General features: G+C 40.0%; 2 protein-coding genes across 3 annotated transcripts in view; both read right to left on the reverse strand.

Moving 5' to 3' along the window:
- Window positions 1–1,720: 1,720 nt before the first annotated feature.
- NIT2 (nitrilase family member 2) lies at window positions 1,721–14,275 on the reverse strand. The gene is made up of 10 exons (XM_065829344.2): window positions 14,212–14,275; window positions 11,852–11,970; window positions 8,758–8,878; window positions 8,551–8,639; window positions 5,910–6,003; window positions 5,262–5,336; window positions 4,742–4,820; window positions 3,980–4,078; window positions 2,935–2,990; window positions 1,721–2,572 (listed from the first exon to the last, which is right to left on the reverse strand). Exons 1-10 carry the CDS (start codon window positions 14,237–14,239, stop codon window positions 2,484–2,486), a joined length of 849 nt encoding a protein of 282 aa, XP_065685416.1. The 5' UTR covers window positions 14,240–14,275; the 3' UTR covers window positions 1,721–2,483.
- A 3,281-nt stretch (window positions 14,276–17,556) lies between these two features.
- The window catches only part of TBC1D23 (TBC1 domain family member 23), a 34,972-nt gene continuing 25,918 nt past the window's right edge, over window positions 17,557–26,610 (reverse strand). For both annotated transcript variants that reach the window (XM_065829338.2, XM_065829337.2), the window contains 4 exons: window positions 24,791–24,879; window positions 21,840–21,975; window positions 20,466–20,660; window positions 17,557–19,290 (listed from right to left, as the gene is read on the reverse strand). In XM_065829338.2, coding sequence (XP_065685410.1) covers window positions 19,209–19,290; window positions 20,466–20,660; window positions 21,840–21,975; window positions 24,791–24,879 — 502 coding nt within the window. In that variant the 3' untranslated portion in view covers window positions 17,557–19,208. The remainder of the gene's footprint in view (window positions 19,291–20,465; window positions 20,661–21,839; window positions 21,976–24,790; window positions 24,880–26,610) is intronic.

The raw sequence follows: 26,610 nt of genomic DNA on the forward strand, positions 1-26,610 counted from the left end.
ATTAGAAGTTGTGACATGAATTACTGGGATCTACTTGCAGATGGAAAGAGGGAACAAACACATACTAAGGAACTGTACTGTAACTTATTCTAGAACTATTAAGCACAGCTTAGATGCAGTTTTAACCAGGCTTCTCAGCTGCAGTGGTAATAACACTGCCTGATACACAGGCATTAACTGTGTTTTCTGCCATTTCTTTAAAAAGAATTTAAATTCTTGCAGGTTGAAATTCTGGAGCTATTTCAGAGCTCTTACTGCCTGGTTTTCTATACTTAGAGAGTAGCGGTGTATACTTAAAGTGCCTGTTTTCTACCAACACAGAGACTGATTATTGACTGCATTATCTAGCTGAGAACTGATTGTATACTTTTTTCATTGAAATCCACCTCAAAAATTCACAGTTTGTTTTTATCACTTCTGAGTGGATTGCACTGGAGGCCCCTAAAACATCCTCCTAAAACAAAGTGCTTTAAATTTGTCCTGACAGACTGAAGAGGGCTGAGCTCACATCACCTCTTTAGCTGAGTTCACCCATTCTCTCCATTTGGGATTGTAAGGGAAGAGGGTCCAGGCCACGGATTCTGTTGTTCTGTCACAGACTGCACTTCGCATTTTAAAAATTATGTGGTCAGCCCGTAAGAATCCTGCACAACTTTAATCCTCCAGAGGTAGTATTTACTTCCTGCTCTGCTGCATGTTAAACTAGTAAAGAGAAGGGAAAGACAACTGGAGTAGTTTAGAAAAATGGATGTATAACAGTTGTGATGATTTAGAACAGGGGTGTCAAGCTCATTTTCAGTGGGGGTCACATCAGCCTCGCAGTTGCCTTCAAGGGGCCGAATGTAATTTTAGGACTGGATAAATGTAGTAGTTACATTCGGCCCCTTGAAGGCAACTGCGAGGCTGATGTGACCCCCACTGAAAATGAGCTTGACCGCTCCCCTCTCCCCAGTTTAGAAGAGCCCAGTGATGGCCATAATGGATGCCAATTGTTGAGTATGTGGGAGGCACTAATTTAATGCAGGAGACTTAAATGGTAAATTGTTAAATTTTTTATATTTATTTTTCAACAAATAAATCTTCGTTTCACCTTATGCTCTGTGGCTTGTTTCTTAAGAGTTCCAGTACAGCATGTACACCACAATGCAGTGCAGACCAAAAAAAATGCCTGCTGGAACAGATCATGCCACTGCGTGGAATGGTGTGACCTGTCTTTTGAGGGGAAAGATGCTTCAGGGTTTAGCTCAATTTAACCATTAATTTTCCTCTATAAAATATACACCTAATTCATTCCAGAGAAACCAAAAGAACATTGAAGCAAAACAAATAAAATGTTAAGAACAGCTGTGAGAAGAGGCAGATGACTGAACATTAATAAAAAGGTAAGGTGCTTTGGGGGGAAGCTGGTGGTTAGCTAGAGCAAGACAAAAACCTTATCTCCCTCTTCCCATTTTTGTATTTTGAAGTCTCATTTAGCTTTATTGCTTTATCATTTTTGCTGCTGGAAAACTAAAACCCTAGTGGTAAAGGCTGGATAGGTAGAGTTGCTGCTTTTTCTTCATCCCAAGGAGAAAAAAAGTCACTATGCCATTATGCCATTTGCAAATTCTTCTCTTTTTAAAAAACATTAGAAGTACCAAGGTATCTTCTTTCAAAAAAAAAGAAAAAAAAAAAAGAGAAAGAAAAACCAAAATGTAAAACAATCAACCAAAGAAAAAAGTTATAAGTATTTTAAAGCCATCTTTAATAATCAGTTAGTCTCCTCAGCAGAAGCAATGATGTAAAGAGTGTTTCCCATGCAGCCTGACAGGAGTTGCCTTCAGTAGCAATAATGCATTTAAACATTGAGCAATTCTAGTAACTGTCTTCTGGGAAACTGTGGGCAGAAAGACTTAATCAGTGTCTTCATCTGATTATTTTATAGTAGCAGTTCTGTCTGGTGGCTTCTTACATTGTCTGTAGTACAGAGTAGAGTTTGGCCTGTTTTGCGTAGTGTATTAAATTTTAAGCTTTGTAAGTTGGAAGTTTGACATTTAAGAAACTTTAAACCGAGTTGTTAAGGCACATACAAATAAGAAGGACAGAGGTGAAAGAGCTATGCTTGTAGATCACCTGGTAATTCACAATATCAAAGCTGACCAGAAGATATCCAGAGACCAAGATTCCCATTTCTATGTTCTACAAAATACCCCAAAAAGGTAACTAAAACATGATGCATAAAACCCAACATTAACTACTACTGCATTGAACTGATTTCAGCCCCACCTTTATCCTAGCTGTAAAACAGAATTGTGAGAGGAGATGTAAAAGTTGTATTTGAATCAATTTTAGAATTATACCACCGTTTTTTTGTTTTGTTTGTTTTGGTTTTTTTGTTAACTGGCATATTTAGCAGTATATTGTGGAGCAACCAGTAAGGGGATCTTTCCGAAAATGAAAGCAGCAGCCATTGTGCCACCTGAACCTTCCCTGTTCACCCAGCTTTACTTTTTCATCTCTACGGCATAGAGATCACCACGCTTCTGGCTTAAAATAGGAAGCTGTTGACGGATTTCTGCAAGTTTCTTCAGATCTGCAGGGGAGGAAGAAAGAACTATTAGAACAGCCAAAAAGGAAAGCTCCTGACTTCCTCTGAGGTATGGCAGGAAAAGAGCAGCTTTCACAGAGAGTGGGCCTACAGGGCACTGCCACTTTGCTCTTTCCTAGGGTGGCAGCTTCCTCAAAAGCAAGGAAACTGGAAGAATATAATCAAGTGCTGCTTGTCCATGCTTTACTCCAGCAGAAGTTGAGAAGGGATGGGATTGCTGCCTCATCTGTAATTACACCTGCAAGCCTGCAGATTTAAATTGTCTCTCCTTAGTCTCATGACCTCTACTAAAGAAAGCAAGCAGGGAAAAACCAAACCAAACCACCAACAAAAAACCAACACTTTACCTATATCTGTGCATATAACTGTTTCCTCAGCCCCAGCTTTGGCTATGACTTCACCCCTGCAAAATTAAGCACATTTGTTCACAGCATTAACACAGAAGCCTCAAGGCATCAGTCCAGTTGCTGCTGTTTGTACAAAAAGGAGTCCCTGCCCTTGATGTCTACAGCTGTAAAGACAGGAATGTCCTAAAAATAGCATCATAATTTATAACTGGCATGATAGCTTCCCGGCTTTTTATGTGGCACACTTTATATGTGACATATACATACTTAACATAACTGTGTTTCCAAAGATCAAGAATCATGGTAAGAGCAACTGTGAGAACCAGTGCATGGGAGCATGTAGAATACCTCAAGCAGAAAGAAAGAGCTTCACCAGGGACAGCCATATATGGCAAAGACTAACGCTTTCTCCTTTCAGATCCTACTGGCTTTTACTAGCAGTATACTGTTACTCTGCATGAGCTACTGAACATTATTTATCATGTTTCCCACTAGGTGTTCTGTCACTGCTTTCATCATCTACAGTTATAAGCTCAAGACGTGGATAAAGCTTTTCTTACTTTGCAATCACCATTTATTTGAAAGAAAAATAACTGCCTGAAGTTTTGGTCACTTTTACCTCCTGTGCACCTGTGTGACTTCTGCTTAAATCAGAATGTGTCTTATCTAGCTGAAGACATTCTTCTTGTCCTTTCTTATGTCAAAGCAGTGTTTTCCTTTTAGGAAATGAAATAGTTTTGTGCAAGCTGTTTAAGATGGTTCCCTTCTGCACAGAGAATTACCATAATGAACTGAACTTCACAGACAAGTTGAAAAGGTCAGCAGCTCAACTAATGCTAAATATTAGTATTAAGTATCTTGTTACCAAAAAGAATACACACTGTTAAACTAGTTTTAGTTTTAGGCTTAAGTCTCAGCTGTTTTTTACCAAGAACTTATGACATAAAGAATAGCTGGAAATGTGGGCCTGAAATACGACTGTCAAGTAAAATGTATTTTTAACCAAGAAAATACGTTGTTATTTTTTTTTTTTTTCTGAACTCACCATGGATTTACTACAGTGCTGTGTCCCCAGGCAACATAGGATGCTTTTTCATCTCTAGCAGGAGATACGGTAGCTACATAGACTTGATTATCAACAGCTCTGTGTTCACAGAAAGATGAGGGAAGAACGGAGGAAAAAAAGTTAGAATTTTTTTAATACCACCAGTTGACTATGCAGAAGAGAAAGAATTCACTCCAAAAGGCAAGCTATATATCCTCCTAAGGACTAGCCAAAACTGTAAATGATATGAAGGTCAGAGAAAGCAGAGCCTCGAAAGATAAGTCTCTAGCACCTGCTCCAGAGTTAGTGGGTAGAATGAATTACATGTTCATTCAGTATGTAGCAAAGTTGATTAAAGCTGACCCAGTGAAAAAATAATACTGCATTCAGGAATCTCAGGGTCTATTTCTATCTGTAACTAGAGCAGTTCTCAAAAGTTCTCAAATGGTTATTGGCTCTTCTGCCTAGAAGTTTGTGTGTGAAGGGTGCTTACAGGGCCATGGGGGAAACATTCTTGAAACAAGGGCATAACTGCACAGGCACTGGCACCAGTGAAGCATGCGCCTTCACCTCTTTTCTCCTTGAGAGCAAAACCATTTTGGTGTCCCATGCAAAGCTTAAGCAATGGTGAAGCTCCAGTAGCAGAGCAGCCCTGCAGCACCACTTCCGATGCATAGTGTCATTTGGAACTTAAGAGCACTTCAGTTCCACCTGCTAAAACTCCCTCTGGAAGAGGTGGATAAGCTCTTACTTTGTTCTCACCTTCCCCTTTGTAGCAGTTCCCAATGAGCTGGTCCTGTTGTCAAGTTAAAAGCCCCTGGATATATCAGCAGCTGGCAACCTTTGTTAAAAGCAAATTAGAACCCAGACATCATTAGGGAGAAGATGGTTGACCCTAGAGTAGCCCTTCACTTTGAGATTCAAGGCGAGGGTTCTTTCAGTACTTCCCAACCTTTGACCAAAATGGAACCACACAGAGCTTGCCCACATGTGACCCAAGCGATCACTTACATCAGCAAAACCCTGTGATACATTACCAAGCCTGAGGATGTACGGTCTTCTCACTCCATCAGCAAATGTGCATCAGGAAATTACTGTTATTTTACTCAAGGAGAAGAGACACTCATTTGAATAACAAAGTCTTGGCCATAAGATGCATTTTGTGTTACTGGATGAAGACAAGCCTGATCACACAGACTGCCCCATATGTACCACCCTGAAACCACCCTGCATAGTTCAGGTCTCAGGGCTAACCATGCTCCATTAGCTGACCCAGCCTCACCTTTCTGTCCGTAGATTTGAGCCATCTCAGCAAATCTGATGTCGTAGCAGATGCCCAGGCCCACTTTACAGTATGCTGTCCTCAAAACACAAGAGACAATGGTTATATTGCTATTACAAGCACACAAAAGTAACCACAAGACTCTGTAGCCATTCTGCCAGCTGCTATTTTATATGTCCCACAGTAACAAAAGGAACTATATATAAATGTGTGTCCTTATCTGTAACAAGCATTGGCTGTTTGTGGGGGAGAATTCATGTTTCATAACGAGAGGAAGACTGTGAGAAGCAATCTTATCTACCCTTTAAAAAGAGCCATTTCCACAAAATCATGTTACATCAGGTCTCTGCATAATGTATTCCTCTCTCATTTAGCCACAGGTTTTTCTACTGTTTCATTTTCAAGAAAAAGAAGCTTTCACTGGACTAAAGAAACTACAGTCATGCCCTTTTGTAATCACATTGCCTTTTTAAAATGACCCACACATTTGGAACAATTTAAACTATATTTGCTATGGTTGTCAAATGCCTAATATAAATCTGACAGTCTAAAATTCCATTGCTGGGGAGGAGGGGGAAGAGAATTCCAGAACGACTGTAGTGTTATTGTGGTAGAGCTCCTTAAAGAGAGGGCTTGTCTTATACTCACGAGTATCAAACATGGAGAAACTATTCCCTGGACTCAGTGTTTCAGACTCTTTGAACTGTATCTTCCCAGGGATATTAATGTCAAACAAATGAACCTGTAATTATAGTATGATTAATAACATTTAATAACAATTTCTCTGCTTGGTATTTGAGCCTCTTTCTATTAGGCACGTGTTTTCTAGTTACTGTTACCTAGACTACTCTTTGTCAGGATCCCACCTAAATATTGCTTAAGATTGTGAGATCTCCTAAAGATGATTTAATGCAGCTTTCTTGGTTTTTTTCATATACGTCTAAAGTTATTTTGGAAAAAAAAAAAAAAAGACTGGCCATTTTAAACAACACATATAATGCCTGTGACCCTAGTAATGCACATATCAAACACTTACACTGCATACCAAATATGATTTCCTGTCCTTCTCCCATGCAGTAACAGAGAGTAGTTAAAAACCGCAAAAAATGTAACAACTAATTTGTAGTATAGCTTTGTATCTTCTTTGCAGAAACAATCCCTGCAAAATAGCTGGATATCTTGATCTAATGAGTAATTTTGCAAAAGAAAGAATACGTATAAAATGTCCTGAATTTGTGTCACGGAGGCACCCCGAGGCTGATTTAAGGGACAACAGGGTCCAAAACAACTTTTATTAAACCGGTGAGAAACGGTTTTAGCACTCCAAAAGTGACTTAAATATAGGTTCGGGTATCAGTTGAGGAAAATTATTAAGGGGCAGCAACTAGTACAACAGGCGGTCCACAGAGTGCATGCACGTGGCTTCACCCAAAACAATGCTGGAACCATCCCTGAGTCCCAGAGGAGTACACACTTGCCTGAACACGGTGCGGGATTATTCCTAAAGAGATACAGGTAAAGCATACACTCGCAATTCCGCGAGGGTAGATTTATAATACACTCGCAATTCTGCGAGGGTTAATTTACTTACACGTGCGAATGTGCACGGAATACTACACGTGCTTATGTGGAAGCACGGGAGGAGAATCACTCGCGATTGTGCGAGGATAAAGTTACACTCGCGATTGTGCGAGGAAATAATTTTATACGTGCTTGTATTAAGCACGGGAAGTTACACGTGCATATGTGCACGGAAAGGATAAATATACTCGCAATCCTGCGAGTGGTTTTACTCACACCCGTGGCGGCAAGGCAAGCGGGGTCTCCATCCCGGGGAGGGGGGGGTCTCGGCGGCAGCATCTTCCTCGTGCTCCGAGAGACCGGTGACAATGGGCCCAGTCTCGACGAGAGTCCCGTTTTTATACTGGCTGATCAGACCTGACTGTAGGCATTCTAGAAGCTTCTCTGCACCCCCACACCGTGTGTGGGGTGCCCCTGAAGCCTCCAAACATCCCCCACACTGGTCACAGGTGCCCAGCGGCTCACTGGCGCCTGGGCAATCCCTTCTCCTAATGGCCCTGGCCAGGGTGCTCTGGGCCAAACAAAAGAAGCTGTTAGCTTCAAGTAGCAGAGAGAGGGAGATGTGCCTACTCCCTCCATACTGAAGGAGGGGGGCAGGGAGAGAGGGGGGTTTGCATTCTGCCACAATTTGTCAGGATGACTGTAAAGAATGTTAAAGAAGCTGACATTTTCTTCTTTATGATTTGAGCCTCATTCCTGCAAAACTTCTCCAGAAAATACCTCCACCTAGTCATAAAATTCCCACAACTTCAGCTCTGCAGATGCCTCTTAGCCCCTGCAGACAGTCTTTATCCCTCCCCTGCAATGCAAGAGTCTGTTCCTGACCAAAGCTTCCTAATAATACAGCTGGTTTTATACAACTATTGATTCATATTTACACAATACAAGCCTGCACTCATTCTACAAACAACTACTGGGCTTGCAGACTGGTATGGTATGACAGATGGAAGATAACATTGGACTTCAGAAAGTGATCTAATAGGGTACCGAAGTGTAGAATCAGCTAATAGAATAAATTAATACCTGCTCCTAGAGGTATTTTGCACCACCTCAACTTTTCCAAGTAACCTTGCATTCTCTTTTTTGTTTTTCCTTGAAAGAAATAAGCTGTTGTTCACCTAAGGAATGATATCTGTATGCATAGTCAGATTAACAGAAACTACACTCTACAGTTATGAAAAGAAGGTAGTCTCTACAAAGGCACGAAGCAATGTCCAGGTGGAAGATGACAGTAAGCAAGCATGCACCACAAACAGCAGATGCAGCTTAGCTTTGGAACTTGGACTTTGGTTGTCTGCACTAATCATACATATAGCACACAAACTATGTAAAGAACAGTATTTATGATAACAGAAGCACTAAATCCTGGGAACCTGAGGGAAAACCCTGAATCCCTATGTTTTAGACCTAGACCATGGTACACAGATGAGTTGGATTGGTATTTACTTTTTACCATCGTTTTCCCAGCATCTGGGAAAAGCCAGTTATGCCTTCTGCATTTTGTTGTCCTCATCCAGAACAAGTTTATGACCACCTTTAGAAGGGCCATTTACATATCCCAAATAAAAATTACATACAATTTTACTGACAGTACTTAGCTTATCATGAATGCAAGATTCTACTAATTCACATCACCTTTAGAAACAGATGAAATAATTTGCGCAACACTGCTGAGAAATTTTCTAGTAGCAATATAGTGCCATCTTACCTTCCTATGCTTTGCCAACATAGCGCCATCAGGCCCAAAGACAGTACATGTATTATACAGCTTTCCACCATCCTCTTCAGGAATGGATCCTTTGTAAAGGCAAGAACAAAGATTTCCCCCACTGTATTACATGGAATTGTGATCTGATGGCACTAATAGACATCGCCTGTTTTTCCCTCTATGAGACGGTAACTACAAGTAAACTACCTCCAATGAGATATATGCTGCACTCCTTTGCAACTTCTGAGAGCTTCTGTGTCGATTCCCCAGGGATCTTCTCTGCATACTCTTTAAAGTATTGGGTTCCATATGGAGAATTAAAGCATTCCTAGAGTTAGAAAAATAATTTTAAAATCCAGTAACACCACTACAAGGAAATGTACTTGACCTTGCAATCTCCTCTCTATCAATGCACTCATACAATCTTTAGTTAGAATTTACAGGAGCTCAATAAGCAAATCAGAAAATACCAGGAGCCCACAGAGACCAACAATTATAGAAAATGCAGTGGGTGTGCTGGTGTGAATACGTGACAAATAGAACATGAGCTAGGAGTATCAAGCAAGTGGCACGTAGCAAGGCTAGCATGTTTATCAGTCTAGACTTAGAAAGACCATAAGGGATGTTCTCATCAGAAGAACGAACCAAGCTCCACCTAGCTTATTCGAGCAGTTACAAGCTAAATAGATCCTCCCAAAACTGTGAAATGGCATGTGCTTGTCCACAGCCCATGATTGATTTGTTTTTAAAAAGGAACTCTGCAAAAGCAGGCATTTCTTAAAATGATACATTCTTTATTTAAAACAATCCTTTAAACATCATTTCCCCACAGCTCAACAGTGTCTTCTGCCCTAGGCCCTAGTTAAAGATTTACTACCCCTTAGAACCAGACATGTAATCTTTAGACAGCACGATTAACAGAGCAGTCTAGACACCTGAACTAGATGGCTAATGGTATTTGAGATGCCCACAATATCCAGAACTTTTACTCTCCATTGTATTTGTCAAGTCTGTGAGGATGTGAGACACACCTCCCTCCCCCCCAATCTTTTTCCCCTAAAGAAGTACAGCCGAAGGCCACAGATAGGCTATCAAACAGTAACAGCACCTACTCTTTGGCAAGTGATTTCCAGCCCAAGCATCTGCTTCAGTTGTTACCTTTGCTCACTGGAAGTTGTAATAAGATCCACTCCCCACAAAAACAAACAAACAAACAAACAAATGAAAAACAAACAAAAAACCAAAAAAACACCACACACACACACACACACACAAAAAAAAAATCAACCAAACAAAAAAAAACCCCTGTGAATAGCACCATAAACATTTATGTCTCAACTGCTCAAGCGAACTTCGTAACAACTGTAGTAGATTGTATTGAACTCGAATAACAGAACCAAAACTGGATAAATGTTTTTGCCCCATATACAGACAGTGGGCCAGCAGGTCCCAGCTAACCCACAGTAGACTTTGTAGAGGGAAGAGGCAGGAAGGGAAGTCTCCACAGGTTGTCAAATGAGCTTCCCAGGCTTTTGAAAGTTGGACTGAACAACAAGAAAATGAAAGCAATGCCAGCTGCCTCCACCTTCATTTTCCTGTTTGCAGCGTCATTGTGGCTGGTACTGAAACCATGGGATCAAGAGAATGGGCAGATCTCTGTGCAAGTTTGCAGCAGCAGCACATGGGGCTGTTCATAAGCTGATAGTGGAACAAACCTGCAGACCATCTGCACAGATCACCTGGTCATGTGCTCTCTGAAGTGGTAAGAAGACAGGGACAGATCTTTGAATTGATTTTTATCCATTTCTAGGCCCAAATGGATTCTGGGTTTATTTCTTTATCCACAAACATTAAAAATTGTTTTTCTGTCACAATTTTCTCCTGGTTCAGAAATGAAAAAAGTTTAACATATCTAGGTTAACACGTCACAGGAAAACTGCCATAAGCCTCCGCAGAGATGTAGATTATATAGTCAGTGCAAGTTATTTCTGTTCTTTATGTAGTGTGACTTTAAATTTAAAGAAAAAAAAGGCAAAACAAAAACATGGAGGGAAGAGAATATTTCATGCCCATGTGCTAATGCCAATACAAACTTTACCACCCGTAATTCTGCAAAAAACCTTGCCCTTTTTTGACAAGTTTTACTCTAAAAGCATAAATTATCATCAGCAAAGTGGGTATCTCAACTAAATAGGTCTGGAAAACTCAAAGTTTGTACACATGATGAAACTAGCAAATAATAGATAATCCAAATGTAGGAGGTCCAGCCAGAATAATCAAAGGTCATATTCCCAACACAGGAGCTGTGTTAGCACAGAGCTGGGAAGGTCACCTAATACTTTGCCTGTGACAGCAGGAGGGAAAACATTCTGTGTGTAAAACATTCAGACCAAAAGTTCACCCAGAGAACTTTACACTGCTGAGTTACATACTGTTGGGCACAGGGGTAACATATGTACCCCCCAGGAAGAGACAAAAAAAGCTCAAAGCTGCACTGGAAAGGTCACCTTGTTGCCAGCACACTCACCTGTGTGAAAATTCAGCAAGGTTATCATGGCTGAAGTCCAAAAAGTAAATCAGAAATGATCAGTAGTTTTAAGTGGCTCTTTATGTTCCCATACAATGAAGTCACAAGAGAAATGCATTTTAATCATAACTCAGCCACAAATGACCTGCTGGAAACACCTTAGGTCTGATTTGTTTCTCATGTACTACTCAATCTGGAATTATTATGGCAAAGAGAGTCCTTGTATACCTGTTTCCTTTCATCTTCATATCAATATGCTTTAGCTGAAAATCACCTTTTCCTACATTTCTAGCATGGAAGGCGCCTGCAAAAATTCAAACCACAGTGTCACTTTTGTGAATTCAGAACATGCCAGTGATGGAATTGCCTGGGATTTAAAACAGCAAAAACTTAACTAGAACCTTATATCACAAAAAGACAATGTGTCTTTTTTTCTTCTTGTTTTTCCTCCTCTAAAGTGTGCTGCTACACAGAACCCCTGTTTATTTTTTTGTGTGTTTGATGGTTTGTGGGTTTTTTTGTTGTTGTTGTGTGTGTTTGTTTGGTTTTTGTTTGTTTGTTGTTGTTGTTGTACTTGGCTGGTTGGTTGTTGTTGTTTTGTTTTGGGTTTTTTTTGTTGTTGTTGTTGGTTTTGTTTTGTTTGTTTCTCCCCTATTTTGGAGCCTCACAGAGTATTTAAGCTATCCAGAGAGAAAAATAAATATATATAACACCAGAAAGAGTTTTCCAAGGATTTGAGGTATAGGTGCTAAGCAGACCATGATCTTTACTTACAGGTAGAGCCACAACATTTGCTCCCTGAGCTGATGCTTCTCTCACCAGTCCACAGGCTCGTTGAAGATTACCTGATTTAACAGGAGATACATGAAGCTGAATAAGAGCCAGGCGGAAGTCTAATGGCAGAAAGGAAAGAAAAAAAATAGTCAACAAAATCCCCCCAGGAAAAACTCTTCAAAATTTGAATTCACTAATGAGCATTTAACAAAATTAGGTTGCTTATATATTAACATATACACAAACCAGTTCCAACTCATTTCGTAGTCTGTCTACGAACTCTGGAAATGGTCTCTTAACACAGGGATAACATTCAAACCTAGGCTTGCTAATAGGAACCTTACATCGCCACCACTCTGCTCAGAGATCATAGAGCTTACTTGCTAGTAATATATTTAGCCTAGGTAGTACCCAGCCCAAATTCTAACATATGATTCCATGCGACAGAAAGGGAGACCACTAATCACCTGGACCTCCTTCTTCATTCCCAGGTTCCCACAGGCTTTGTGAGCCTTTTGGTTGCGCCTGTCACCTGATGAACACTGCATGTCCTAAAATGCCACCAGCAAGCTAAACGATTGGATCATCCTGAAAGCAGCAAATATGGGAATAGTTTGCTTTTATCCATCAAATGACACCTAGCCTTAGAAATGCCTATAAAACCCAATTAAGATAATATTTGCAATTTGGTTTCTAGCCAAGAGACAGTTGCAAGCATTATCAATACTGTCTCTAATGTGACTAAGCAGGATTTTTACTTTTAGGCTCACGAAGTACACAAGTGCAAAAGATCCAATAAAGTTTTGTGCCCAATCCTTGGACTTCCTTCCATAAACCCCCTAGTAATTTGAACTGTAGAAAAACACATCCTGATCAGGTAGAACTATCTCCTTAAAAAAAAAAAAAAAATTCTGGCTTAATAAAGAAAAGTACCCCAGTGTCAAAGCACCTCTCTTCTCTGGAAAACTCCCCTGTCATACAGTCAAAGATCACTATAGGATAAATAAAAAGCTGCAAGCAACACAGCTCAGCAGTCAGAGAAATGGGAATAACTGATTCAAGTGAAGACAAGTCAGGAACAGGCAGAATATTTTCCTAATATTTTCACTTCAGTAGCTAATTAACTAGTTTCCAGAGGTTAAGTAAATGATTAACTGCTCACTTTGCCACTCTTAATGTGAGAGACTCTTAATATTTTGTTTCTTGATTAAAGAAAGCTTAACTTGAGATTTTGAATAGAAGTAAACACAGCTAGCTTCCAGGCCCACAGAGATAACCAGGAATCTGTCTAAAATTTTCCAATATTTATGAAATGTTTTTTTGCTCAGAGAAACTGGACACTTAAAGATTTACATTTCAGTACAAATTCACTTTTGAAAGAAAACCCAAACAAAATAGCATCTACTAGGAAAAATTTTAACTAACCTCCCTTAATGTTTAAAACACTAGTAAGCCATTAATATTATTTGTCCTACACCTCAGGTTTTGAGTTTGCTAAATGGCAAAATTAAAGCTCAGTCACAACAGAATACATGTACTACGCATCCACAGTTTTGTTTAAAAATGTTGAGATGTTCAAGTAGCAGAAATGCAGTGAAATGTGCAACAGTGCTGTAAAGGCCCAAGATTTCTTCTGGTCTTGGTAAGGTGCCTCAGAAGTTTCTTTAAACGCAATTATTAGGATAAGCCTATAGCAATGCAAACCAGGACCGGGTAAAAGCGCATCTGAGTAAAATAACCGTATTTGTAGCAGTATGAAATATGGGGTTTTTTTGAAAACATCAGAAGCTCAACGTGTCTGGTTTGTTCACATCAAATTCCTTGACAAGTTGACCACCGCAGCAGCACCGAGAGATGCACGGCAAGCAGTGCGCACCTGTCTGTAGCAAAGCGGTAGCGCGCGGGGCAGCTCCCTCTAGTACCTGCACTATTTCACACCCCCCCAAAGGCTCAGAGACGGCACCCAGGACTGCAGACTCTGGGGAACACTGGCCAGGGCAGCAGCCTGCCCGCAGCTCGGTCCCTGTTGCGCCCCCACAGTCAGACAAGAGTCAGGGTCCAACGGGGACACGGCGGGGCCCGCGGCGGTGGCTCCGCCGAGAGCCCCAGGGCGAGCGGGGAAGGCGACACTACGGAGCGACCCCTCTCACCGCCTGAGGCCCGGGACGGGAGGCCGGGGTTCCGCTAGAGGGGCAGGTTTAACCCCACGCCGGCCCCTTTTTGCCACGTCCCCGGTCGGCGCTGGGACCCCGGCGGCGGGGGGAGGGGGGGGGGGGGGGGCGGGGGAAAGCGCGAGGAAGAGAAGAATGAGGGGAGGCACGAGATGAGCCAACGGCTACTCCGCGCGCGCCGCCACTCACTAGCCATGGCTCCGCGCGCTGCCCGCATCCCCGCGCGGCCCCGGTTCCGCCCTCATAGAGCTGCGCGGCCCGCCCGTGCGCATACACGACGGCACAGCGCAGGGTGCTGCTGGGAAACGTAGTCCCGCCGCCGCGCCGGGCGGGCTGTGCCGGCGCGGGAACCCGCGGCCAAACCCGCAGAAGCGGCGGCTGCAGCTCCAGCTCCGCCGGCCAGTGCCTCGGCAGGCAAGGGGAGCGCCTCACCAACAGGGCTTTCCACGGGGTTTGCTTAAAAACGACTCGTAAGCTGCTTTTAAAACACCTGGCCGATTCCTCGATGACCTCTCACAGCACTGCCCCTCAGTTCAAGGACAGGGAACTGCTGCAGAGTCCAGTGCAGAGCCACGAAGATGAGTAAGGGAGTGGAGCATCTCCCTTATGAGGAAAGGCTGAGGGAGCTGGGTCGCTTTAGCTTGGAGGAGACTGAGGGGTGACCTCATTCATGTTTATAAATATGTCAAGGGTGAGTGTCATTAGGATGGAGCCAGGCTCTTCTCGGTGACAACCAAAGGTAAGACGAAGGGTAATGGGAGCAAACTGGAACACAAGAGGTTCCACTTGAATATGAGAGGAAACTTCTTCTCAGTGAGGGTGACAGAACACTGGAACAGGCTGCTGAGGGCCGTTGTGGAGTCTCCTTCTCTGGAGACATTCAAAACCCACCTGGACACATTCCTGCATAACCTCATCTAGGTTGTTCCTCCTCTGGCCAGAGGGATTTGACTAGATCTCTTGAGGTCCCTTCCAATCCCTAACATTCTGTGATTCTGTGTGATTCTGTGATTTTGCTAACACAGCTGAAGGCAGTGGCACAGCCCAGGGGCAGAGCAGGGGGGTGAGGTACCCTGAGCCCAAATGGCTGTTGAGCCTTTCCCCCTGCCTAACCCCCATGGGTGGCAGGGTGCTGGGAGCACTCCTCCAGTGTAGGTTCAGCACCCGGCAAAAACCCAGTTGTGCACCTGGTGCTGCCCAGAACTGCTGTGCTGACATCCTGATGGACCAGCTCCAAGCAATCCCCAGCAGCCATAGCTTTGTTAAAGGCTTGTCCCAAGAGACGTGCACCTGCTGACAGGCAATCCCCTCACCTGGGATATCCTCATTGCCATCTTCCTTTACATGAACAGCACCTCCTAAGGTACACACCAATATGCTAATTGCCACACTGTTTTTCTTACTAGCTTTAAACACTGAGTGCTCCCCCTTACTCAGCACATAACATTGCTGCCTCATGTACATATATTACAATCTTGAGCTTCTTAAAAGCATATTTGTAGAACTGTAGATTCACGTAGTGTAGAGGCAGTTATTTCTCATGCAAGAATATCTCTACAAGCTGAAAGCACATGACAGCAGAAGGGACAAAGATAAATCAAAATGGGTAACCCAGGGTGATCGATCTCTCACACATGTTCACTTTCAGGAAACCTGTGCAAAGAGATAAAGGATGGTAACTGCACAACCACCATAAAAATGCACAACCACCACAGCTTGCAGCACTTACAAACGTTCCTTCAACAGAAAAACTGTTCAATCAGCCCCTTAGAGCTGTAAAGTGAACACCTCATCCCAAACTTACCAAAACAAGGGACAGCAAAATTGCTGACAGTGGACAACCACAGATGAGGAGATGCAGCAGCTCTTTGGCAGGTCACTCACCCTTTTAGATGTGCCCATGGTAGCAGAAACAGCATATATGAACTGTTTTTTGAATGGCTGTCTCCTGAGTTCACATGAGGTTTAGGGCAGAACACAAAATAAGAAAGAGAACAAGAAGTGAAGCAGTATCATCCCTTCAAGGCAAAAAGCACAGGCTAAAAATCCACTGTTTACCACGGTTCAGGGAGGAACAGTATATTTTTCAAGTTTCAAAACAAAAATACCCAAAAGGACTAAATACACTCGAAAGAACAAGTTACATGCTATCATCCCTCTCCTTCCCAAAACGGGAAAACTTTTCAGCCACTCAGTAGACTAAGTCTATATTGAAAAAGGTTATCTGACAGCGTGAAAAGTTCTGAAACTACAGCTGAAAGGCGGTTGGAAGGAAAAGTTACAAACACTGCTGAGACCCATGTGTGAGGACTTAACAGGAATTAAACTGAAAGAACAGCAAGTAGTCTTTACTTACACCTGGAGAAGGCAATGTAAATAAAATTGCAACTCCACAGTCAAGAGTATTTTTGGTGGGTAATACATGTAAAGTTCTGTACAAATTCTCATACAGATCAGAATTAAAAGAATTTGTGAGATGACTGAAGAGCCATCAGTGAGCACAGAAGCACTGACCCTGGCTATGAAACAAAAATGTAAGAGCTTCCATTCAGCAGGAAAGCTTACTCTGAGAAGAGCGTTTCTTTCCTGCTACAAACCTCATTTTTATCACCAAAATAAATAGAAATAAAATTTAGAACCCGAGCAACATAGCAGCTGTCATCTTACATTCAACAATATAGACAGCAGTGCACGCAAACTATAAGAAGAGCCTGCAAACCTCTGGCAAATAACTAAAAAAAAAATCCTTGAAGATGAAAGGTAGAGGAAGTAGCATACTGATTATTTTGATTTTTCTTTTCAAAAAACTGTCAGTCCAGTACTATAATTGGAATTTCTGCTTAGCAATACAAGTTTTGTAACAAACACATTAACTACAGATATGTACAGTATGAGGCAAAAGCAGCCTTTAAGTTGTGGATAGAGACACATGGAAATTATTTGTAGTTTGGACTGACCTTTATAAGATAAGGAGTGTGTTGATATTAATAACTAGTCTCTTAATGGCTTGGATTATACATTCCTACACAAAAGGGATTTAAGAACTTAGCAGCTTTACTTACTGTAGATCTAAAAGGTCTGTATTTCTTGTTCTCATAGAGAAGCATACACATTACCCACTTCCCATATTTAATACCCAACTACATCTGTTTAACAACCCAGTGTGCTTGTCAGAATTCCTCCAACCCCCCGCCGCCTGAGTAGAAGTATATCATTGTATATCATTTTATCAATATTTCCATAACATAAAAAATACGATGCTGAGAGGTCTGGAATTTATGCAGAGACCCTTTCTACAATTTGATCATTTGTTACCTCATTTTGACCTTTCTATGAATGCTTACTATGGTTCACCCAAAAGTATTTAATGAAGTTAGTCTAAATTCCAAAAGACTTCCATTAAGATGTCACTGACAGTAGACCCCTATGATCCATGATCAGCTTCTTCCACTTACAAAATACCTTTAGGAAAAACTGTTAATTGATTCAGAGAATTCACACAGTATGTAACTAAATGCTTTCTGACAGAGCAAGTTAAGTTCAAATTGTACTGGTTTATTTACAACTGTAGTTTATAAACAGTAACACAAACATCTTTACATGAAAAAAATCTCATTGCTGAAATAGGCACAGAGTCAGAGACTCTTCAGGATATTTTCAGAAGGGAGTACGAAGAGGAAAATGTAATACAACAGCTGCTGGGCAAAACTATAAATACATGAGCATTGGCCCAGGTGCAATTTCATGCAAATATCTTCAACAGTTCAAGTTCTATTGGTGTTTAATCAGATGCTAAGAAGAAAAAAAAAGGAATTAGTTCCAGAATTAAGGTGCCCTAGCTTGATTTCTAATAACTTAGAATAACTTTTTTATAAAGGTCAGTTTAAATTATTTTACTCTCCTGATGATGCACCAAATCACAGGTTTTGATTCAAATGCTCAGAAGACTTCACACAGCAAAGCTAATCCCTATTACTCCAATTTCACAGTTTTGGGTGACTTCCATATCAGTCTACAATGCTGCCATACCTCGGCCATAGGGACATTCCTGAACTGAGCTTTTTAACAAGAGAACCGTTCTTGGAACAAGTGGAAAGCTGCTGATAAACAATCATGTAGCTGCCATCTCTCACACATGAACTAATTAGAAGATGTTCGTTAAAAGAATATAAATAAATGCTTGAAACAGTGAAGGCAACTGGTAATGGATACATTTATTGCAAGTATTTAGCACTTGAATCTCTTTACTTTGTGTTTTCTTGCTGAACACACCTCTGGTCAGCACGCACTTCTGTGCTGAACTGAAGGTTTTTAAAAGGTCTAATTATTAGTCACTTTGCTTCTGAGGAGCCAGGTAACTTGTTTTCAACTGTCTTATAGTGTCATGAAGCACTAACTTCAATTTCAATGCACATGCATCTTTACAAGAGAAAGAGCCTCAAACTATGCAATGTAAAATTTTGCATAATTAAAAATCACAGCCCTGTAGTAAAAGGTTATGGTTCGTAAGTTCATTTTGGTATTTAAAAATACCCTTACCACCAATTCCAATTATTTCACCTAGTAGTAGATAAGACTTTTTTAAAAGTTAATTTTACAAATTGCTTGCATTTTTTCCATTTATCTGCAGCCCAAGCTGGACTTAACTGTTTTTAATGAGAAGGAACCAGTATTTCGAAGATTTTTATCTGCTCTGCTCATAACCTTAAGTTTTAAATCAGTTCTTGATACTACTCAGTAGGCAAAATCAAATTTTATAGACTGTAGGCAATGGAGACATCTTACTTTCAAGGGACAGTAATTTAAAAACCATACTGTTTTCAACTGCTTCTCTGTATCTGGCAGTGCTTCATTCTTTTAACACACTTAATGCGAACACTGCTGCATCTTCTCTTGCAAAGATGCAGATCGCTCACATTAAGGCTGCATTAAAAAAATGAAACAAACTGACCTTTATAAAAATATTTCCTCAAAAAAAGAAAAAAATATAATAAAAAAATTAAAAATCCTGTTCAGAAATTGATAATAATTTACCCTATCTTAAGCCTGCTACTCAGGCACTCCCATCAGCAAACAGAAAAATTATTTTAAGTTAGTATTCAATTGGGAAACAGTCAGCTTGTGTCCACATACAGTATCTTGGTTACTTCTTCTTTATAAACTGTTCACTACAAAGTCTTTAGTTATTAACTCTCCAAGGCATCCAATACTTTCATGATCTGTTGTTTTATGGCTTTGGTAGCATCACCTGCATTTGGAATCAAATACCTTAAAAAAAAAAAAAAAAGAGAATTTATTTAATATACATTTTTTGAGTATGAATTCTGTGATTCTTGTTTGGATTTTTCCTCTGGCACAAACTAGGAGGAAGGAGGAGGGGAATATACTAAAATGAAGAAGTACTGAGAAAATAACATTTATTCCTGTTTATACTATGAAAGACTTTCTGTTTGTGAACTTAAAACTGTTGAATTGTAGTTCACAGGTCATTCTGGAAAGTAAAAGTTCTTCATTAGTTGACAATTGTATAGATCAGGCAGTTCAAGATCTCTACAGACAGCACTGTCCGACTGAAGCATGGAAGTCCTTGTTGTTTATTTATTTAATTCCTATAGATAGCCATAGATAATTTATTTACAATTCTTTCTCTTCTGGATTTGCTCCAGTCAACAAGGTGGTGATGAAACAATTAATTCAACAAGCAACGAAGTTCTCAGCAACATTTTAATTTATCTTTGTCTGCTCTGCTACAAAACTACCATAGAAAAACTTCCCTAATTAGCTAGGAAACTCACCTCCCGCTTCTTGTGAAAACAGAGTACCCACTGCACACAGTTGCCTCCGAGGATGACAACATGTCCAGCTGATGTCAGCAACTTTGTTAAAACAGTGCCAAGAAACAATAGGCTACACCAGTGGAAAAAGCTCAATACACCCATCTCTCTGACTTCCCCCAAGTCTTTCACACACCAATGCTGAGCATTGCCATATCTAACTTTCAGGAACCATGTTTCAGGGGTTCAGAGTTTTGACGTTAGGCTTCTGGACTCCTTGTACAATGCATAGGAAGAGTTAAACGTCTCAAAAAAGGTAGCATGGAAGAAAGAACACTCTCTTGATCCCACTCTTCAAATATCCATACTTTAGGCTGCAGGTAGGTGTCCACTTCATTTTAAGACATATTACAGAAAGAAAATGCTTGCACACATCACATTGCCTACAACTGTCATTGCAGAACATGGGGTCCCTCTCTGCTGGGTCTTGTGAACTCTCCTCATTCTGCTGGCAGATCTTTTTTCTAGTTCACATCTGAATTATCTGTTCCTAAATAAAAACTATTACTTCTGAACTCAATTCTGGGAATGACAGCATGCCCCTCATCTCCAGCTGACAGCATTCTGTATAGCATTACCACTTACATCTCTGCTACTGAGATGGCTTACCTTTCAACTGCCAAAATCTCTATGCCTGAAGTATTGCTATTTCCGTATTTAAAGGTGATCAGTTCTGGGTGTTTCTTCTTGGATGTGATTTTGACAACAGAGTTGAGTGCCTGTCGAGACTGTATGTAAGCCAGTCCCTTCCGCGATGGGATCTCTCTCAAACAGTACATATGAGTTGCTGTTACTAGGAGGTGACTTGAAGGAAAAGAAAAATACAAATTAAATTTGCTAATGAACTAAGTATCAGCTATTTAGAAAGCTAAATTCTACAAATAAGCTACATGGAGAGAGCTAGATAAAACAGTTCCCAAATCTAAGAAACAGTTTCAAAACTTTAAAAATCTGTAATTTAGAAAGGTCTACAAAATACTTCAGATTTTCCTTGAGTACTGTATCATAGCCAGTTTTTAAAACAAGCACGGCATCCTCAACAGCATACAAAACCAGAGTGGGCAGATAGCACTCATGGCTCTTGTGTTGAGGTGATGATGTTATCAACAAAGATCACAACCACCAGGAATGTGTCAGGCCACACACGGGGTGGGGAAAGGGCCTCCAGCCTCTCTGTTTCATTCTTCAGTCACACCCCAACCCCACCCCTCCATCTGTAAGCAGCAACTCTACATGTGGAACATCAGACCTAAGTTAAAAGAACGTGCTGGCACTCCATGACTGTCAATTGCTGTACACACACCAATGTGGAGATGCTGTCCTGCCAGCTCAGCTTAAAACACACTTTTGGCTTCTTCATGGAAGGAATGCATGTTCAACCAGTGGTGGGAACACACTAGTTCAGTTCCAGCTCAGTTGCAGAAATCATACTATGACAGATTACTAATCATACATCATATAAATCTAATGGGAAAATAAAATTTGTAATAAAAGATAAGAACAGACCGTGATGGAAGAGAAAACCCATCATAATTTTCTGTTATCCAGACTTGACAGGATTTGTACTCTTTGGGGAAGCCAAAATACAGCAAGCATCCTGTTCTGCTCTTGCAGGACTAACAAGGTCACTAAATCTCAGGGCAAGATGGGTGTGTGGTACAAGGTACAGAGACAAGTATACACGAAAAACTGGAGCCATAGGTACTTGGATCTATGTGGTCTTGAAAAATAAGGCTATGTATAGTGGCAATCTTTTTCTTACTATCTTGTCTTGCAAAGCAAAACTTCATAGTAGGTTTTGTACTTAATCACCATTCCATAACACTGCAAATGTAAGAACGCAAATATAGTGGCAACATTTTGCTCTGCGTTGTTTTGTACCTCCATTTTCAAGTTTAATATAAAGAATAACTTAATTGCTCAATATTTTTTTAATGTGTATCAAACAGGCATTTTCCTTAAGCTTAGAACTAATTCTAGTACCTGGGAAACATATGTCCATTTTCTTTCACTTCATTACAGGGGAAGTTATACTTCACATCAGGTTTATTTATCCATGTTTGGATGTTGACGACCTCTTTTCGATCATCATCTGACATTGAGGAGCTATCAATTTCATCTTTTTTGAAGAGAGGAGGCAAAAAGAAAAAAAAAAAAAAGAGAGAAGAAAATATTTTCACACCATCTAAGGCAAGTTGTCAACTCACTTAAACCCACAGTAGTTACACTGGTTCAGAACAAGGTCCACCTAGTCACAAACAATTGTTCAGAGGGAAGAAAGAAAAAGGTATGCATATCTGATTTTTCTCTTTTAATGCTCTCTCAGCAGACAATTATTTTGAGCCCAGGCCATTTCTTAGGCTGGTGTGATTTGTCCATTCAGTGAAGTTTAATAGATGTCTTTTACATGTACTTGTCCAGACATTCCTTGAAGCCACATAAACTTCTTGCATCTACATCACCAATATCTTTAGGCAAGGAATACCAAAAACATTCCAGGAAAGCCTCCTCTTCTGGCTTCTACTTTCTTGTACAAGAAGAAATAAACATTTGTTGATCCCTTTCTAGGCCAGGCATTATATTTTGTGGGCTATGTTTCCTCCCTTAAATTCCCTATTTCATATAACGAAAGTTCTAATACTCAGTTATGCCTGTTGTGAAAGCCATTTCACATCCTTTCTCAGCATTCTTATCCCTCTCTGAACCTTGTCCTGTTCAAACATTGTTTCTGAGGTAGAGGATCAAGACACACATTATTCAATGTGTGGGTGAACCACAGGTTTACAATGCCATTATGACTCCTGTTTTATTCTCTGTTCCTTTCCTTATGATTCCTACCATTTGATTTGCTTTTCTGACTGCTAATGAGCACTTTCTTAATATAAACCTACTGCTCCTAGACACAGCTGAGCCGGTCTACCATTTTGTATCTGAAAACAGAACTGCTTTTTCCATGTCTTTATAGCCTTACCTTAATCCATACCAAATTTCATGTGCCATTTTATTGCCCAGTCGCTTAGACAAGCAAAAGACTCTCTCAGTTCTTCCATCTGTCCTTACTACCTCGAATAACCTGAGATCATTAGCAAAAACTGTCTTCAGGTTCACCTCCTTTTCTAACAACATTTAAGAATATACTCAAAACCTAAATTTTCAGCACAGATCTCTGTGAAACACCCAAAACTCCTGCATTATCACTTCGTTGCAAAATACTGGTTTTATGTCTAAATATGGTGATTTACATAGTAACTTTGGTGCTACATTAGAAGAATTTTAGCAATCTAGATATCTAGAACAATGAACTATATGAAATCCACAGAAATTGCTTGCAGAAATAACTTCAAAGGACACCTCTGTAACGCATCTCTTTCAAAGTCAGTTTTCTATACTTTGTTGAACTAATTATTTCAAAGCAAATCAGAATTATAGCCACACTTTTGAAAAGGTTTTCACTGAAAAAATACAGTATGAAAATGAAAGGAACAAAATAATATCCATCCTCATTTCCCAGAATGGTTGAGGATGGAAGGGACCACTGCAGGCCACCTGGTCCAATTCTCCTACTTAAGCAGGGTCATCTAGAGCAGGCTGCAATTATTATAGCTGATTGCAATTATTTACTACAAAAAAATCCCAACAAAACACTAAACGTCACAAAAGCAATTATACAGAAACAGGTTCACTTTTTGCATTCTTCTGTACCAAAATAACATATATATCACTTCATATGTGTTGGCTTTGCTTATTCAAATAATTGCTGTGATTCTGCTTAGTAAGTCTAATAGCACTTTTAAAAGCAAATGTAAATAGAAATCGGTAGACAACCATTACTGAAAATATGTTCTAGACAATTTGTCCTTGAGGACTTGGTTTTCTGAAACCACATAGACTTTGCCAAACACTATTATGGATGCCCAAAGAACTGTGCAAACTTAATTACATGGCATTTGGAGAAATATCTTGTTAGTGGTAAAGCTTCTGCCTGATAGTTTCATTTTGCTCCTTCCCATTTCTTACAGTAGCCAAACAATGATCAACTGTTCATCATCCATCTTATTTAAAAAACTCGAGATCCTATGAATGTCTTTCATTAACTTTTCCTAAATTATTTCTTTTTGTAGGTCAAAGATTTCTAGTCTCACATGGAAGCAGAGTGTGCCTTTTGGTCACAGAATGGTTATTTGTGAGGTGATGATGGTTGGGAGAGCACTAACCCTGCCAGAACAAAACCAGGACAGCAGAAGGTCTGCACCATTCTAACATTAGAACTGATCTCCAAAAAACGCACAGCCTTTGTGAAAAGTGTGGTGTTGCAGAAAAAAAAAAAAAAAAATCAATAAAAACAGCTCATTTTTTTCTATAGCATTCTGCATGCATATTGAGAGATGAATCGATTAACAGATTCAATGCTAAGAAGTCCAAAAGACTGAAGAGGTGCATATACATTAGCCACCTTGAGTCTAGCTCCAACTGCATTTTCAGAAATTCAGATTGTTATAATAATTGCCAATACTAGAGATTCAACCTAAGATCTATCAGCCAAACTAGGTCCTTTCCATTTTGCTTACTGTCATGAGTAACAGAGATACAATTGCAGGCTTACCTGTACAAGACCAGAGTAGAAAAACAGATCTTTACTACAGAAATAACAAGTGAACACAAATGATGCGCTAAACCCATCTATTTCCATTTCTTCCTGTTGGCTGTTTGGTGCCTACCACAAAATCTTTTTTATTTAGTCTGCTACTATGTATTTGAAGAGTGTGTTTCTTGGTTGGTCTTAGGCATCACCATAACAAAGACGATCAATGGTAAAAGAAAAAAATGTCACGTTGTAAGACAAAGATATTAAATACACCCTTATGATTTAGCCAAACTTTTAGCTTGTTTAGATAAAATTATTATGTGGGTAAGAGGAAAGTCTTCTACTGTACCAGTATCGTATTCCTCTTCATCTCCGATGCTGAATACTGGTTTCACACCACGGTAGGGTTTTCCTACTCTGTCACTGCTGCTGATATGTCTGTTGGCAATGAAAAGGGCAGGAGAGAACATGGGAGAGGAGGAGAAAAGTAACTTTCAAACTGATGGTATAACTCCTACAATAATGTCTTAGCAAAACGTAAACAGAACTGTGCAACTGAGAAGGACAAGAGAATTTCATGAAGGAGCCTGCAACAAAGCTGTGACTGACCCATCAAGCAATTTGGTTAGTAAAAGCGTGTATTTCAGTTACTTGGCTAGGCTGACTGTTGTAACAAATAAAGCAAAAACAAATACTTTTTTGTTTAAAAAAAAAAAACCTTCTGGTCACCTTCTCAAATGACAAAATAAATTGGAGACCTGAAAGCTGACAACATGCTATGGTGTTTCTAGCATGAAACTGAAATATTTCTGGACACTCAGGGCAGCTTTATAAGGATGCCAAATTGGAATGGAGGAAAACATGAAGAATACTAACTAACATGCCTGGAAGCTCATACTCCTGGTTAATTCCTCAAAACATAACAAAATACCACAAGCACTTCCAACAGGGTTATTATAAAACATACACTGTAGTATAAACTCTGACTTCCTGTCCTTCGCTTTCTACAGCATGAGCCAAATTCTGCAGTCTTTGGTCAAGCAATTCCTATGGCTAAAATCCCAGCATCACAGGAATTTCTGCAGAGATATTGACCTCAAAAATCACATTTAAATCTGTTTCAACAGATCATATGAAATGACACAAACAAAAACAACTGAGTCTTAATGTTTGACATTACAGTTGCAAATCCTGAGATATTTTAAGGCTCCAGCTCAGAGTGCTGTGATTACATGGTTACAGCTGTCATGTTAAAGATTTTGGCCCTCAACTGCTGAGAATACCTGAAAAATACAAAAAACCCTAAAGGTTCAGAAAGCCACAAAACAGTTCATTACTTTAGCCTTTAGAAATCACAATTCAATTTTTATAACTTCCCCTTCCACAATGTGTATTCATCTTTCCTATGAACTATAAGCCTTGGTTCCTGTTTGAAGCATATTCACAAACTCCAGCTTATGTGGTACTACAGAATCAAGTTGCAGAGGCAACCTATTTAGTAATAGACAAATGCTAGTACTGAGGTATACCTGAAAGCATATTTGAAAGTAGAAAAAGAAACCTAAGTTTTCTGTGACTAGAATTTAATAATGTAGACAACACAAGGAAATGTTTAATAGAAGAACAAACAGAAATGCATTCTAGAATGAAACAAAAAATAAACATACAAAAACATGCTCATTAGTGTTTAAGACAATAAGCATCAATGACACTGACAATTCAAGAGGGCAGTGCTTCTATATGGAGGCTTTTGTAAATAGGCTTTAGTAATACATAACTGAGTAAGAAGCACATTTAAATATTGCTAAACTGAATTACACAGAGAGGATTTAATAGGGGATTTTGCTGGTGTTTATAGATCAAAGTTAGTCAAGACAAGAGAAAGTAAAAAGCTACTTTATAAAAACCTGGTAACGTCTTCAACTAGAGATGGATTTCCTTTAACTTGTTTGCATGGAAGACCGTTACATTACATTGTTACAAATTGAATGGAATTACCTTTAGTGGCAAACTTGCAAAAATGAAATATATTTGGGATAAACACAAAGTGGATCTATTTGAATGGATGGGAAGAGGATGCCATTCCAGGTTTTTACGAGCTGCACTTTTAAGGGAATAGTCTAGTGATCCACAATGTGGGTATATTTATTATTGCATCTTCCCAGGGAA

The sequence above is a fragment of the Patagioenas fasciata genome, chromosome 1 (genome assembly GCF_037038585.1).
Source record: "Patagioenas fasciata isolate bPatFas1 chromosome 1, bPatFas1.hap1, whole genome shotgun sequence".
NCBI classification, from domain to species: domain Eukaryota; kingdom Metazoa; phylum Chordata; class Aves; order Columbiformes; family Columbidae; genus Patagioenas; species Patagioenas fasciata.